Source organism: Ceratotherium simum, chromosome 3, assembly GCF_057802395.1.
Source record: "Ceratotherium simum simum isolate JZ-2026a chromosome 3, ASM5780239v1, whole genome shotgun sequence".
In the NCBI taxonomy this organism is placed as follows: Eukaryota; Metazoa; Chordata; class Mammalia; order Perissodactyla; family Rhinocerotidae; genus Ceratotherium; species Ceratotherium simum.
In genome coordinates, this window is record NC_141902.1 from 6,073,909 (window position 1) to 6,091,524 (window position 17,616).

Consider the following 17,616-nt stretch of genomic DNA (forward strand, 5'->3'; position numbering starts at 1 on the left):
GGGATCCGAACCCGGGCCGCCAGTAGCGGAGCGTTTGCACTTAACCGCTAAGCCACAGGGCTGGCCCTGGAACCCTCTTATACTGCTGGTGTGATTGTAAAATGGTCCCACTTTGGAAAACAGTCTAGCAGTTCTTCAAAAGGTTAAACATAGAGTTATCACATGACCCAGCAATTCCACTCCTATATACCCAAGAGAATTGAAAACATATATCTAGAACTAAACCCAAATATCCATCAACTGAGGAATGGATAAACAAAATGTAGTATATCCATACAATGGAATACAATTTAGCTATAAAAAGGAATGAGGTATTGATACATGCTACAACTTGGATGAATCTTAAAAACACAATGCCAAGTCTAAGAAGTCAGTCACAAAAGATCACATATCACATGATTCCATTTACATGAAATGTCCAGAATATGCAAATCCATAGAAACAGAAAGCAGATTGCCTAGGGCTGGGGAAATGAATAGCAGCTGCAAATGATATGAGATTTCTTTTTGAGCTGATGAAAATGTTCTCAAATTGATTGGGATGATGGTTGCACATCTCAGTGAATATAATAAAAACCAATGAACTGTCTTTCCCAAATAAGTGAATTATATGGTATATGAATTATATCTTCATAATACTGTAATTGAAAAAACAAAAGGTATAGCATGCAAACAAATTACAATAAAATGGTTAATATTAGACAAAGTAGACTTCAGGAAAAGAAATATTACCAAACATAAACAGAGATACTTCATAATGATAAAAAGGTCAATTCATCAAAAAGTCACAACTCTTCTAAATATATCTGAACTTAATCACACTGTATCAAAATACATGAAGCAAAAAGTGATAGAACTGAAAGTACAAATCCACAAATATAGTTGGAGATGTTAATATTTCTAAGTCAGCAACTGATAGAACAAGTAGACAGAAAATCAGTACGAAGAACCAAATAACATAATCAATCAACTTAACTGACTTTTTTTTTTTTTAACTTTTATTTATTTATTTTTTTCCCCCAAAGCCCCAGTAGATAGTTGTATGCCATAGTTGCACAGCCTTCTAGTTGTTGTATGTGGGACGCGGCCTCAGAATGGCCAGAGAAGTGGTGCGTCGGTGCGCGCCCGGGATCCGAACCCCGGCCGCCAGCAGTGGAGCGCGCACACTTGACTGCTAAGCCACGGGGCCGGCCCCAACTGACATTTTATAGAACACTACGCCCAAGAAGAGTAGAATACAGATTCTTTCAAGCAGATATAAAAATATTCACTAACAGAATACATGCTGGGCCATAAAACAAAATAAATTTAAAAGAACTGAAATCATATGGAGTGAAATCAATGACACAAAAAAACTAAATTCAAAATCATTAACAAAAAGATGTTTGGAAAATCTCCAAATATTTGAAAATTAAACACACTTCTAAATAGCCCCTGTATTAAAGAAGAAACCTAAGGGTATTATCCAGCGTTATTCCAATACCAAAACCAAAGACATTCCAAGACAAGAAAACTACAGACCTTGGGGCCTGCCCGGTGGCACAAGTGGTTAAGTGAGCGCGCTCCATTGTGGCGGCCTGGGGTTCACAGGTTCGGATCCCAGCTTGTCGCTGGGCTTGTCAAGCCATGCTATTGCAGAGTCCCATACAAAGCAGAGGAAGATGGGCGTGGATGCTAGCCCAGGGCCAATCTTCCTCAGCAAAACAAGAGGAGGATTGGCAGATGTTAGCCCAGGGCCAGTCTTCCTCAGCAAAACAAGAGGAGGATTGGCAGATGTTAGCTCAGGGCCGATCTTCCTCACAAAAAAAAAAAAGAAAAGAAAACTACAGACCTCAAGAATATAGGCACAAAAATACCCAACTAATTTTAGCAAATCAACCCCAGTGATATACGAAAAATATAACACATCATGGTCAAGTGGGACTAATCCAAGGAACACAAGTTACCTTTTTTATCATTTGAAAATCAATGACTGTAATTCACCATATTAACAGAATAAATATATGATTATCTTAATAGACACCGAGGAAGCATTTGACAAAATTCAACACCCATTCACAATAAAAACTCAAACTAGGAAGAGAAGGGAACGTCATCAATCTGATAGGGGTTTCTATCAATCTCCAGCTAACATCATACGTACTGGTGCGATACTGAACGTTTTGCCCCCAAGATCAGGAACAGGGTAAAGGCGTCTGCTCTTACTGCTTTTACTCAACATTGCACTCAATGTTCTAGTGAGTGCAGTAACAACAGGGCAAGGAAAGAGATTAAAAACATACGGATTAGAAAAGAGGAAATAAAGTACAAGGTGATCCGGGAGAATCTTGTGTGGCAGAAAGTAAGGACATGTTTGTAAGCACAGCAGCCAGCGTGAGGGAGCTCCTAGGGCTGGAGCAATTTGGAGAAGTGAATAACGATAGCACTGGATTATAACCCACAGACTATAACAAAAATCCATTAGTTTTTTATAAGTATTTGAATAAATAAATACATGGAGGAAAAAGTGGCAGTTTTCTTTACAGAAAAATTCAACTAACAAATGTAGAAGGAATAAGGGAAATAAAGAACACCATGAGACTAAAAAACACAATTGCTGTAGGCAAGATCTATGAACAGTCGCTAAAATTTGTGGGCAAATGTATGATGAGAAACAGGATATCTGTATGGTCTCAAAGTGTCTCAAGATATTGATTACTTAAAAAGGGAAAATAGCAATTTTGCAGTGGAGAAACCACCTTACCCTGGGTGATCAAGGCTAATGTTATCAGTAGTAAGACACAGTGACACCATGCACCTCATGAAATGATGCACTGAGAAGGGCTCAATATCACTTTTGTGGTATTCTTACCAAAAATGCATAATCTCAATCTAACTGTGAGAAAATATCAGATAAACCCAAATTGAGAGATATCTATGAAATAAGTAACTGAATAGAAAAGGCCTGGCAGGGCTGGTCCAGTGGTGTAGTGGTTAAGTCCGTGAACTATGCTTTTGTGGCCCGGGGTTCGTGGGCCCAGATCCTGGGCACAGACCTATGCACTGCTCATCAAGCCATGCTGTGGTGGCATCCCACATAAAAAGTGGAGGAGGACTGGCACAGATGTTAGCTCAGGGACAATCTTCCTCAAGCAAAAAGAGGAAGATTGGCAACAGATGTTAGCTCAGGGCCAGTCTTTCTCACCAAAAAAAAAAAAAGAAAAGGCCTGGCACACTGTATACTCTCAATAAACGTTAAAAAAGCATTTTTTTTTGTTGGGTGTAAAAAATGGTTTTTGATCAAAATATCTGATCCAGGATCTTATGTGATAATCTCTTTATGTGGAAAAATGGCAAATTCTGATTCAGTAGGCCTGAGGGAGTACAAGATTTTGCATTTCTTTTTTTTTGTGAGGAAGATCAGCCCTGAGCTAACATCTGATGCCAATCCTCCTTTTTTTTTTTTCCTGAGGAAGACTGGCCCTGAGCTAACATCCGTGCCCATCTTCCTCTACTTTATATGGGACACCACCACAGCACGGCTCGACAAGCAGTGTGTCCATGTGCGCCCGGGATCCGAACCGGCGAACCCCGGGCCACCGCAGCGGAGCACGTGCACTTAACCACTTGCGCCACGAGGCCGGCCCCAGATTTTGCATTTCTAATAAGCTCCTAGGTGATGCCCATGTGGCTGTTCTGTGGACTGTACTCTGAATAGCAAGATCCCAAAGCATATATTTTCACATGGATTTTAATCTTTTAAAAATTTATTATTTTAGTTTATAAAATAATTTTAAAGATACACAAATACAGAAAATATGAAAGATACCTATGTATCTACTCATTTTAAAAATAATGTTTAAAATATATTTAAAAATACCAGAGATCATAATAATACTTTTGAAAGATTTTTTAAAATTATATAATCAACTTATTAAATGTTGTTAAATAGTTTAAACAGGTTACACAATTGTATATACTATTATATTTATAAAAATTTTAAGAGTAGTTTTTTTCTGGTTTGTGGTATTATAGTGGATTGGTTAAATTCTTCTTTTAATGCTTGTAGTTGTTTTTTTTTCTTTAGCCAAAATTATGTATTACTTTTATAACCAAGGGAAAAAACTAAAGGTTATAAATTAAAAAAAATTAATCAGAGTTGTCCAACACAGGCCTAATACTGACAAGTTTAATAACACTAAAGCTTTACTAATATTTACTGCATGTAAAAGCAAGTTGCCATAAATATATAATTGCCTTATTAAATCTAATTATCTCATACTTTCTAAGTCCTTACCAACTTTTAAAACTCCATTCAATTTTGACAAATACCCCTGGGATAGTTCATGAAAATATCCAAAAGAGACTACTATCATTGGGGAGCAATTTCTCTAATGATGTGGACTACCAAATGGTCCTACCTTTCAGCGGAGTTGAAAGCATCTCTAGAAACAGGTGATGACCTTGTATTTCCAACACTGCCAGTATGAGATCGTCTTCCTTTTGCTGAAGGAGTATCTAGCGGCATCTCTCCCAAACCCTATAAGTAAATATAAGAAAAGGCAGTGTAATAAAAGTCTTAGAACTAGTAAAGTAAAATAACTTGTATACTGTAATTTTCATAGCAGCCATTATTGATCTGTTTTATGATTAAAAGCATTTTAATAATCTGCTATGCTTATATTTTAAAGGACATCAGAATCATAAAATACCTTGTAATTAGTAGTAAATTAACAATATACGTGACCAACTAACAGGAAATGATATTGGCTTGGTAAAACTTTAAACTTTTAAAAATTAATATGCTATAATTTATTACTACTCTTCTTAAAGCTTAAAATCTATATAGCAAATATGAACACATTACATAAACGATGAATTCCTATGCAACACAAGTGTGAGAATAAACATTATGATAAGAACTATTTAAAACCTCTTTTTTTTTTTAATTTTATTTATTTATTTTTTTCCCCAAAGCCCCAGTAGATAGTTGTATGTCACAGCTGCACATCCCTCTAGTTGCTGTATGTGGGACGCGGCCTCAGCATGGCTGGAGAAGCAGTGCATAAGTGCGCGCCCGGGATGTGAACTCGGGCCGCCACCATCGGAGCGCGCACACTTAACCGCTAAGCCACGGGGCCGGCCCCTACCTCTTTTTTTCTTGATACTTGTACTTGAAATGCCTCACAAATATGATCTGCCTCATTTTTTTTTTTTTTTTTTTGTGACGAAGATCAGCCCTGAGCTAACATCCATGCCAATCCTCCTCTTTTTGCTGAGGAAGACTGGCGCTGGGCTAACATCTGTGCCTATCTTCCTCCACTTTATATGGGACGCTGCCACAGCACGGCCTGACTAGGGTGCATTGGTGCACACCCGGGATCCGAACCTGGGCCTCCAGCAGCGGAGCGCGAGCACTTAACTGCTACGCCACAGGGCCAGCCCTTGCCTCATTTTAATAATTTTTTGCATGGTTATTTTAATAAGTTCTATATGAATTAAGCTGAAATCTTTAGGATCAATAGGCAGAAAAAATTCTCTAAAATGTGTATTACCATATTCCGACGTATTATCCCTTCAGAACAAATCCTTTGCCCAAGATTATCAGGGATGAATAACATAAATTACCACAAAAAAATTCTACATTATTATTATTTTTTTTTGTGAGGAAGATCAGCCCTGAGCTAACATTCATGCCAATCTTCCTTTTTTTTTGCTGAGGAAGACTGGCCCTGAGCTAACATCTATTGCCAATCCTCCTCCTTTTTTTTTTTCCCTTCCCTTTTTCTCCCCAAAGCCCCAGTAGATAGTTGTATGTCATAGTTGCACATCCTTCTAGTTTCTGTATGTGGGACGCAGCCTCAGCATGGCTGGAGAAGTGGTGCATTGGTGCGACCCCAGGATCTGAACCTGGGCCACGAGTAGTGGAGCGCACACACTTAACTGCTAAGCCATGGGGCTGGCCCTACATTATTAAATTAAACATATATTTGCAAAAAATAATATGTAAATGGAAGATTTTTTTTTTTTTTTGTGAGGAAGATCAGCACTGAGCTAACATCCATGCCAATCCCCCTCTTTTTGCTGAGGAAGACTGGCCCTGAGCTAATATCCATGCCCATCTTCCTCCACTTTATGTGGGACGCCGCCACAGCATGGCCTGACAAGCAGTGCATCAGTGCACACCCAGGATCCGAACCCAGGCTGCCAGCAGCAGAGCGCACACACTTAACTGCTACGCCACACGGCTGGCCCCTGGAATACTTTTTTATAAGACATTTTTCACATTTTATTTTGTGTGGTATTCCTGCAGTTACTCATTTCACAGACATTTCTGAATCCCAGGATATTTTCCAGGATAAATAAGACATGGGGCTTTCCCTCAAGGAGCTCCCTATCAACGCCCTGCAGTGTGGTAGGAGTTCTAATCACGGAACTCACAAGGGAAATAAAGCAGGGACTAAGCGTGATAAACATCACCATCCTCTTTTTTTTTTTTTTTTTTTGGTGAGGAAGATTGGCCCTGAGCTAACATCTGCAGCTAATCCTCTCCCGTTTTTTTTTGCTTGAGGAGATTGTTCCTGAGCTAACATCCGTGCCCATCTTCCTCTATTTTGTATGAGGGATGCCTCCAAAGCATGGCTTGATGAGTGGTGTGTAGGTCCCAGCCTGGGATACAAGCCTGTGAATCCTGGGCCACTGAAGCAGAGCACATGAACTTAACCACTAGGCCACTGCTCTGCCCCCACTATCTTCATTTTATAAAAATTAAAATTCTGGTGAAAGACACGAAGTGATGTGCTAAAACGATACAGTTGCTAATTCTCAGAGATGTGATTCAAACACAAGTCTTGTAACTCCAATAAGCCACGCTACATTCTACCAAATGTCAAGCTTCTGTTCAACAAGCATTTACTGACACTGGGAATGTGTACTTAGTCCTGCAGTTGCTGAAACGCTACTAGAGATAAATTCTGAAGAGTTAACAGAGAAATAATCAAAGAAGTAATTATTTCTATCCTTTACCTTCCTGGGCAAGTGAACTTTGCTTTTAAAGTTGTTTATAAAATAAACTCTTCCCACATACCTTTTGCCGTAAGCTTTTAATAGATTCCTTAATATATGGCAAGTCTTTAGGCGGGACATACTTTTCAAGCATTTTTTCAAAGTTAGGATGACACATCATGAGGAAAAGCATCTTTCGGCCATAATACCTAAGGATATTTGAGAAATACGTTAAGTATTTTACCTCTCTTCACAAGCTCAGTTGTTGTCCTCAGATGCAGTTTTTTTGTGTGTGTGTGTGAGGAAGATTGGCCCTGAGCTAATATCTGTTGCTAATCTTCCTCTTTTTGCCTGAGGAAGATGGTTCCTGAGCTAACATCTGTGCTCATCTTCCTCTACTTTTTGTATATGGGACACCTCCACAGCATGGCTTGATGAGCAGTGGGTAGGTCCGCGCCCAGGATCTGAAACTGCGAACCTTTGGCCGCCAAAGCAGAGCACGTGAACTTAACCACTATGCCACCAGGCTGGCCCCAGTTTTCTTTTCAATAGAAAAAAACCTATCAACATCAACATTACCATCCATATCTTAAGTTAGCCACTGAAACACTAACTGTACTAGAGTATAGCACTTTCTTGCCACCCATCTTTAAAAAACACTAGCTTCAAATCTTTCAGCTATGCGTCAGATGGAGAGCCAAAAGCTTCAATTCTCTTGTTCTGGCACCGTGGGGTCCATATCAAAGCTGGCACTCGGCAGAATTGTGAGTTAGGAGAAGTCGTCTTTGTTCAGGGCTCCTTGCCCAGTGACCTTTTGCTGCTCACTTGCTGCCAGATGTTCCGGCTTGAGTCAACCTTCCCTAGGTTCTGTATTTCTGACCCTCTCTCTCATTTCCCTGCCAAAACTTACCTGGGTTCCAATTCTTCAAAAACCTCTTGTCTGCTGCCTAAACTACACCCAAAGTTAGTTGATAAATCTTGGTTGATACATTAATGAATGTGTAGTGCTCTCCAAACTAGGTTTTTTATGTTATATGAATTTTAAAATAATTCTTTTAGGATAATAGCTTAAGCCAAGGTATCACTGTAATGGTAAAACCTCAGATATCATGGAAGTGCATGTTGGAGATATTTTTGGATAGAGGGGTCTTATAGTACCTCATAATAATACCATATTATTATTCTTCAAAAAGGCTTGACTCTAAAATAAATTACAGTATATTTTTGCCTACAACTTGGAATATATGGGACTAGAAGAGTCAGAGAAGGCAAGGCTTTTGTGGGGGAGGGGTATAGGATGCTCTCAGGATCACCTATATCAACCAGACTCCTTCAAATGTAATAAAATTACAGAAAGAGAGGTAATATCAGAGAATAAAAATTACTTTTCTCTCCCCACAACCGGAATAAGGTCTATATCCAGATAAGTAGCTCCTAATGAGTTAAAATTTCAAAGATGATTTTAACTTTTAGCCCAGAATGGTAACGACTGTAGGTCTACCATCAGCCCTAATGATATGGGAATGGCTAAAACAAACAAGTAAACAAGCAATAGTGACAAAATGTGAGAAATATTGAAACTGGAAAGTTGTAACATTTTATAATTTTAAAACGTCAAATAAGAATCTAAGAAATGACAAAATAGACTAGAAGAATTACCATGCCATTAAAGAAAGGCTAAGATGTACACAAAACCACCACTATGAACGTTTTTTGTTCCTAATTAGTCTATTATGATCCAACTCTCCTAAACTGTTTTGAACTTCACTGTGGCATCCAGAACTTCTAAAATGGTTCCCCAAAGATGTCCTTCTCTAATCCTACAGTTTGTGAATATGATGAGCTATAACTTCCAGGATTACGTTATGTTATATGGTACCGCTGACTTTACGACAGGGAGATTATTGGTGGACCTAATTTAATCACACGAAGCCTTAAAACCAGAGAGCTTTCTGTGGTTAGTAGCGGCAGAGGAAGTCAGAGAGAGTCTCTGCACGAGGGGGATTCAACATGCTGTTGTTGGCTTGAGGATGGAGGGGGCTGCATGACAGGGAATTTGGGTGGCCTTAAGGAGCTGAGAGGGGACCCTGGTTGACAGCCAGCAAGGAAATGGGGACCTTAGTCCTATAAGCACAAGGAACTGAATTGGGCCAACAACCTGAATGAGTTTGGAAGGAGATTCTTCCACAGAGCCCCAAGAAAAGAGCCCAGCACTTCATCACCTTCATCTAGGTTTGGGCGACCCCAAGCAGAGAACCCAGCTGAGCCGCGCCCAACTGCTAACCTAGAGTGGTAAGCTAAAAAAATCTGTGTTGCCTTCAGCCACTATGTTTGTAGTCATTTGTTACTCAGCAATAGAAGACAAAGACATTTACCTTCTACATTTAGCTTTCAGTATGATGACTTCCACAAGATTAGCTCCAGTTACCTAAGGTAATGGACACCTTTGTCTTAAAAGGTTAAAAATTTGATATCCTTCACTTTGGTCTCTGTGAACTTAGGATCCTCCTTCTTCCCCTTTAATTTCCCTTCATATATAACTGCCATATATTTTTAGATTTTGTAAGGGACATTATCAATCACCTAGTCTGAACTTCCTAATTTTACAGACAAGGAAACCGAGGCTAACAGAGGTTAAGCAACTTGCTTAAGGGTAAACCGTGATTGGGTCTAGGAATTGAACCTCGGCTTCTGACTACATCCAAAATTTCTGTCACCAATACAGCTATTGTCCCATCCAAATGTTAATTATTCTGTCATCTTTCTCTGACTGTTCTTAACCTTCCTAAAACTGTTCTTCAAGTACAGCAATCAGGAATTCATGGAATTATCTAAGTGCAGATATCTCATGTTTCAGGAGATATGTTATCCATTTGTTTCCTGTATTTTTCATGTGCACCTATTTCCTTGATTTTACCTGGCTGCTTGGAAAATACATCATTTTCCCCTAAATGCATTACCTTACATTTGCCCACAATGAAGTTCTTCTGCCACTTTTCTGCGCACTCAGTCTTGTGCCATTTTCATGCAGTTCATCCCTGTGACATGGCATCTCACTACCCAGAAATATGTAGTGTCATCTGTAAATGTGGAGAATCCACTGTGCACTCCCTCAAGAGTGTTTACAAATTGGTTAAATAAGACCATCTCCCAGCTCCAATCCCTGGGGAACTCACTTGTCTATTTGGAAAAATGTTCATTCTTCTTTAACCTTTGTGGCCGACTTTTATGCCCTTATACTAACAGATTCAGCAAATATTATGAGCAGCTATTCATTCACCTGGTTTCTTGTGAACTGTCCTGAGCAAATTTAGCAGCAGCTGGTAATATACGGTCAGCCATATCCTTTGTTCCAGACAAAATACGCTCTGGCTCCATAAATTCCACTACATCTGCTAAATGCTGGGCTGTACATCTTCTTACTGCAATGTGTAAATGGCTACAAGAAAACATGGTCAATTAGAACAAAGTTGATGTATGAACTATTTTCCAAAGATACACCTTTAAAGTTAAATGATTAAACTACTCCTAACCCTCAACAATCATCCTCAGAGGCTAAAATGACAAATTACTTGCATTAGCTATCCCTCCCCAAGAATTAAAAAGAAAACAAAATAATTACTGACATTTATTTAGTTCTAGATCTATGAATGTAAGTAACATTATTAGAATAACAATATTATTATTCTTTGTATGCTCAGCACCTAATATGATGTTTATCACATAGGAATTATTTGTTTTTTGACTGAAATAATACTGAAATTTGCTTGTGTTCTTCCTACACCTCAGATTGCAAACAATTGCATTTTTAGTTTAAGACATGTCAAGATTATTTGGAGCGTTACCTTTGTCCTCCATTGATAAGGGAAACAACGGCCCGTGCAGGAGTTACATTGCTGACCATGGCTCTCAATGCTTTGTCAACGTCTTCTCTTATAAACGTATTCGATTCTCCAGCCTTGTGCAACAAAACTTTTACTGTACTATCTAGTTCTTGATCCATGTTCTTTTTCAGGTAAGTGAAAAGATCACTTAAACAGACCACAGCAGCACGAGAAACTCCAGAGCGTAAATTTTTCACCTAAAAAAAATTTCCAAAATGTATATTTTGTTGATATTCTGAAAGAAAATCAGTAATAATGACTTTGAAATCAAATTTACTATTAAAGTAACATGTTTTAATACGTATTATATTATATCCTAAAAATCAACATTTAATAAATTTTTTAAAATGTTGCAAAGTAAGGCATGAGCTACTTTAACTACACACAAGCCTACTCATATCATTTAGTATAGAGGTTTTTTTAAAGGTCAAGTAATGTGGCATACTTTTTCTTTGTTATTCAAACAATTCTTAACTCAACTGAAGTATAAGTTTACCTCTTGAACTACAGCAAAATTTGTTTCATGCAACTTTGTAGTCAATATTTCAGAATGAAAAGCAGCTAAGCATCTAATAAAATTCAGTCCCTCTATTTTCTTCTCCCTATAGGAAAAAGGAGCAAATGACAAAATCACTCATTAACAGGGCTGCACTGGAACAAGGGGTCAGATCTCTTCTGTGCGTATGGAACACTGCCAGCAGGGAGACCTTGCGTATTTTCCCTTATCATTTAGGAATCTCAAATAAAAAGTACGTAAAGTTTTGTTTGCTCCAATAGTTCTCTTTCATGATTCAAAAGATCTTTTAAAAGCCAAACCACTATTGACCGTGACACTAAGTTCATACTTTGTAAACAAACAGGAAGACTTCTCCCTGAGTCAGAATGCCATATTCCTTCTAGAGAGAAGAAGGGAAAGGAACAGAAACAAAAGGTGAGGGAAGCAGTAAAACAAAAACGAAGGAGAAAAGCAACTGCCATCACCCTGTTGGTGAATATATAACCCAAGAGCAGAAAACCACCAATAGATGGTTCTGTAACGTGTATTTCTTTTCCACTATCTGACCTAAGGGGCCAGATGAAGGGTGGGTGGATACTAACAAGAGGATGAGATTCAAGTGGGATTTAGACATAACATTTCAAACTTGATGGTTTTCATCTTGTGGGTTTGAACAATGTGAGCTAAGATGAGTTTCCTTAGTTGGTGATATTGATGGCGGTCATTTTTTAAAGCATTTAAATCTCCAGAATTGAGTTGTGGAAAATGGAGAAAAAAGACCTAAGATTCTAAGGTGGCAAGAGTAAACCTATTTAATAGCTGTGTGGTTCAAAATTTTCATGTTTTGGATAAGCATAAAACAGTCTACAATTACAGTTTAGATGCAGAAACAATCCAATTCTATATACACAAAAGTAAATAATAGAAAGTGGAGTCAAGAAAAGAGGGAGGCAGAAAAAGAAATTAAGAAATAGTGGCTGAAATTTTCCCATATTTGATCAAAACTATAAACTCTGAAATTCAAGAATAAATCCCATACAGAATAACCACAAAAAAACACAACATGGAACACCATAATCAAGTTGCTAAAAAGAGTGTTAAAGGAAGTATTCTTATAAGTAGCCACAGAAAAAAAGGCACATTACATATAGGAAAACAAAGATAATAATTACAGACGACTTCAGGTCAGAAATATGCAAGCCAGAAACCAACTGAACAAAATCTAGGTGCCAAAAGGAAACAAACAATAAAAAAAACTTAATTTAAGGAGGAATACACAAATCTTCGATTATAGTTGGAAATTTCAAAAGCCTTTTCTTAGTAATTGATAGACTAAACAGACAGGACATCACTAAGGATATAGAAGACTTAACACTATCAACCAATCTGACCTACTTAACATTTAAAGAACACTACAACCAACGACAGCAGAATGCACATTCTTTTCAAGTTCACCTGAAATGTTCCTTTGAAAAAGATAAAATTCTCTGTTCTCATGGATCTTACAATGAGAATATATATATAAGGTCATATATATGACCATATATATGAGGTCAGGTTGAAAGATGGGATATTAAAAATAAAGTAGCACAGGCGGATGGGAGGAAGAACACTATTTTAGTTACGGTCATGATAGGCTTTTCTGAGGTGACATTTAACAGATGTTCAAATGAAGTAGAAGAGAAAGTCATCAGGAGAATGTTCAAAGAATTAAGTACAAAGATCTTGATGTAGAAATGAGCCTGGGTGTTCAGGAAACAGCCAGATGGCTAGAGTGGATAAATAAGGCTGAGCATGGTAGGGGATGAGGCTACAGAAAGAGGCAAGGGACAGATAATGAAGGACTTTATAAGCAATGAGAAGCAGTTAAAAACATTTTTTTTCTAGTGTTCTAGGGAGCCACTGAAGGGTTTTGCTTGGGAAAATTCCATGGTCTGATTTATGGGTTTTTTTTGGGGGGGGTGAGGAAGATTGGCCCTGAGCTAACAACTGCTACCAATCTTCCTCTATTTGCTTGAGGAAAATTGTCTCTGAGCTAACAGCTGTGCCAATTTTCCTCTATTTTGTATGTGGGATGCCACCACAGCATGGCTTGATGAGTGATGTGTAGGTCTGTGCCCGGAATTTGAACCCACGAACCCTGGGCCATTGAAGCGAAGCACGCAAGCTTAACCACTACACCACCAGGCTGGCCCCCTGATTTATGTTCTAACAGCATCACTCTGGCCGATGTATGAGGGCGGCAATAATGGAAGCATGGAAACCAGTGACAACACCACTATGGCCAGATGAGAGGTGACTGTGGTTTGGATTAGAGGATCAGCAGCAGAGATTGCAGTAAGTGATTGGGTTTAGGATCATGTTCTGAAAAAAGAGGAACTAATGGAATGTGAAGAAATGAAAAAAGTCAACACTGGTTTGGTATGAACAACTAAATGTTCATGGCAGGGCTATTAACTAAGATGGTGAACACTGAGGGAGAAGCAGATTTGGGATTAGGAGGCGGGGAAATAAAAAATTCTGTTTTAAGGATTTTTGCATCTATGTTCATGAGATACATTGGATACTGAACTATAGTTTGCTTTTCCTGTCTTTGTATGGTTTTGGTATCAGGGTAATATTGGCCTCAAAGAATGAGATGGGAAGAACTCCAGCCTCTTCAATGTTCTAGAATTTTGTGTAGAATTTATTTCTTCCTTAAACGTTTGTTATAATTCACCAGTGAAACCATTCGAGCCTGGAGTTTTCTTTGTGGGAAAGTTTTGAACTCAAATTCAATTTCCTTAGTAGATATTGGGTTATACAGATTATCTATTTCTTTTTAAGTGAATATTGGTAGTTTGCGTCTTTCAGGGAATTTCTTCATTTCACTAAATTGACCAATTTATGGACATAAAGCTATTTATCTTATTCCTTTATTATTTAATAGCTGTATGATCACTGGTGATGTTCCTTCTCTCATTCCTGATGTGATAATTTGTTTCTTCTCTCTTTTTTTCCTTGATTAGTCTGATTCGAGGTTTATCAATTTTATTAATCTTCTCCAAGAATCTGCTTTTGCTTTCATTGATTTCTTCTACTGTTTGTTTTCTATTTCATTGATATCTACTCTGATCGTTATTATTTCCTTTCTTTGCTTATTTTGGGCTTCATTTGCTCTTCTGTTTCTAGTTTAAGTTGAAAGCTGAGGTCATTGATATAAAACTTTTCTTCTTTTCTAATATAGGTGTTACAGTGCTACAATTTCCATCTAATTTAGCTGCATCCCACAAATATTGATATTTTTCATTCTTAATTTCATTAAATTCAAAATACTTCCTAATTTCCCTTTTGATTTCTTCTTAGATCCATGGGTTACTTATAAGTGTGTTCCTTAGTTTCCAGATATTTAGAGATTTTCCAGGTATCTGTTCCTAATTTCTAATTTAATTCCACTGTGGTCAGAGAACAAAATCTGTATAATCTGAACCGTTTTAAATTACTTGTTTTATGTTACAGAATATGGTCTTTCTTGGTAAATGTTCCTCGTGAACTTTAAAAGAACGTGAATTCTGCTGTTTTAGGTGGAGCGTCCTATAAATGTCAATTAGGTCAAGTTGGTCAATAGTGTGTTCAAGTCTTCTGTATCCTTACTGATTTTCTTTCTACTAGTTCTAACAATTAATGAGAGTGGGTTGTTGAAGTTCCACCTACAATTGTGGGTTTGTTTATTTCTCCTTGCGGTTCTATCAGTTTTTGCTTAATGTATTTTAAAGCTCTGTTGTATGGTAAGTAAATGTTCAGGATTGCTGTCCTCTTGATGTGTTAACCCCGACATTACTATGAAATGACCCTCTTTATTCTTGATGTGATAGACAGAATTCTAAGATGGCACCCACGACTCCTGCACCCGGTGCACACGCCCTGTGTAACCCCCACCCCTTGAGGGTGAATATGATGGGATATTACTTCTCTCAATCATGTTACATTACGTGGCAAAAGGGATTTTGCAAGGTGTCCCACAGCTCACTGATTCTCTGTTCATGTCTTTCCTCTAGCTTCTTTAACACACAGAATAGAATTATAACTATAATTATAATGTCCTTGTCTACTAATTCTATCATCTGTATCATTTTTGGATTGGTTTCAATTATTTGCTTTTTTTCTTCTCATTATGGGTTGTACTTTCCTACTCCTTTGCATGCCTGGTAATTTTTTACTGGATACTAGGCATTTTGAATTTTACCTTAGATATTTTTGTATTCCTATAAATATATTTGAGCTTTTTAAAGAAAATTTATTGTTTGCTGCTTTTTTTTTTTGATGAAGATTGGCCCTGAGCTAACATCTGTTGCCAATCTTCCGCTTTTTCTTTTTTCTCCCCAAAGCCCCAGTTCATAGTTGTATATCCTACAACTAGGATGTGGGACACTGCCTCAGCATGGCTTGATGAGTGGTGAGTAGGTCTGTGCCCAGGATCTGAACTGGCGAACCCTGGGCCACCCAAGTGGAACGCATGAACTTAACCGCTACACTGCCGGGCCAGCCCCTATATTTGAGCTTTGTTCTGGGATGTAGTTAAGTTATTTGGAAAGTCTGATCCTCTCAGCCCTTGCTTTTATGCTTTGTTAGGCGAAACCAAAGCAGTCTTTAGCCTAGGGTTTATTTTTTGTGAAACAAAACTCTTCTGGGTAATCTACCCAATGCCCTGTGAATTATGGGGCTTTCCACTCTGCTGGGAAGTACTGCTGGCCTTGCTATACACTCCAGGGATTGTTCCCTTAACTTCTTCGAGTGGTCCTTGCTCTGGCTTCGTGTAATTTACTCATACACATACCCTGACCAGTATTCAGCTAAATATTTGAGCAGAATCCTCTGAAGGTCTCTGGACTTCTTTGTGAAGCTCTATCCTCTCTGGCATTCTGCCCTGCAAACTCTGGCTACCTTGGCTTCCCCAAACTCCCAGCTCCATCTCCATCTCTGCTGGAATCTACATGGTTTTCCTCTCCTTGAGTTGTCACCCAGAAATTCTCTGCAGGACGTAAGCCGGGGCAATTGTAGGGCTCACCTCGCATGTTTCCCATCTCTCAGGGATCACCATCTTTCATTGTCTGGCCTGGTGAACAATATTTTGAAAACCATTATTTCATATATTTTGTATGATTTCTTTAGTTCTTTCGGATGTGAAGGCAAATCTAATGCCTGTTAATCCATCTTGGCAGGAAGTAGAAGATCAAGAGTTCTATTTTGGACATGCTAAATTTAAAATGTCTATGGCGTCCAAGTGGAAGTGTCAAGTAGGCAGATGGATTACAAGTCTAGAGCTCAAGAAGATACCAGGGATCCAGACACACATTTATGAGAAATCAGAGTATGGATGGAATTTAAAGCTATGAAACTGAATGAAATCATTTAAGGAAGGGGTTGGCAAACTACGGCTCGCAGAGCAAATTTTGCCCCGTTAGATATTTTTTATAAGTAAAGTTTATTGGAACACAGTCATGCTCATTTGTTTTCATACTGTCTAGGGCTGTATCTGACTACAACAGCAAAGTTGAGTAGCTGCGACAGAGTGCCTACAAAGCCTAAAATATTTACTGTCTGGCTCTTTACCAAAAATGACTGCCAGACTGGATCTATAAAATGAATATAGACCGAGAATGCGAGTGGATTGAACGTCAGAGCACTCCTCAATTTTGAAGACAAACAAGAAAGAAGGAATCAGAACGTACTGAAGCAGGAAAAGAACCAAGAGACTAAATTTTCCAAGGCAAAATGAAAAAAAGTATATTAAGAAGAAGGGAGTATCAACTGTGTCAAACGTTGCTGAAAGGCTAAGTAAGATGAGGACTAATAAATGACCGGTGTAGATTTATCAGAATGGTCACTTTTGCAGTTTTAGGGAAGTGGTGGTTATGGTGAGGAGGGCTGAAGGCCAAATAAAGAAGGTTAAGAGAACGTGAGGTGAAAAAGTAGAGACAACGAGTCAGCCTTTTTGAGGACTTTTGCTAAAGAAGGGGGAGGAAAAAATGTGAAGATGGGGAGTTTAGTGAGGTTTTTAAAAAACAGGAGATATTATAGCACAATTTTACGTTGATGAATATGATCTAGTAGAAAAGCAAAACTGATGAAGTGTAGAATGGGGATGGAGAGAGACACTGAAGGCACAGGAGAAGAAATGCGGCAAGAGCAGACAGTGGATGCTCCAGCTGAAGCAAGTGGGACACCACTGTCTGTCTGGTTCCCTTGAGTCACTGGCTGGGCTGGCTGGGTG

At 38.4% G+C, this 17,616-nt stretch overlaps 1 protein-coding gene across 2 annotated transcripts in view; it reads right to left on the reverse strand.

The window, feature by feature from the left end:
* Window positions 1-17,616, reverse strand: part of TOGARAM1 (TOG array regulator of axonemal microtubules 1) — an 86,060-nt gene that overhangs the window by 14,264 nt on the left and 54,180 nt on the right. For both annotated transcript variants that reach the window (XM_087422244.1, XM_087422248.1), the window contains exons 13-17: window positions 11,364-11,469; window positions 10,829-11,064; window positions 10,264-10,422; window positions 7,066-7,192; window positions 4,400-4,518 (exon numbers count right to left, since the gene is read on the reverse strand). In XM_087422244.1, coding sequence (XP_087278370.1) covers window positions 4,400-4,518; window positions 7,066-7,192; window positions 10,264-10,422; window positions 10,829-11,064; window positions 11,364-11,469 — 747 coding nt within the window. The remainder of the gene's footprint in view (window positions 1-4,399; window positions 4,519-7,065; window positions 7,193-10,263; window positions 10,423-10,828; window positions 11,065-11,363; window positions 11,470-17,616) is intronic.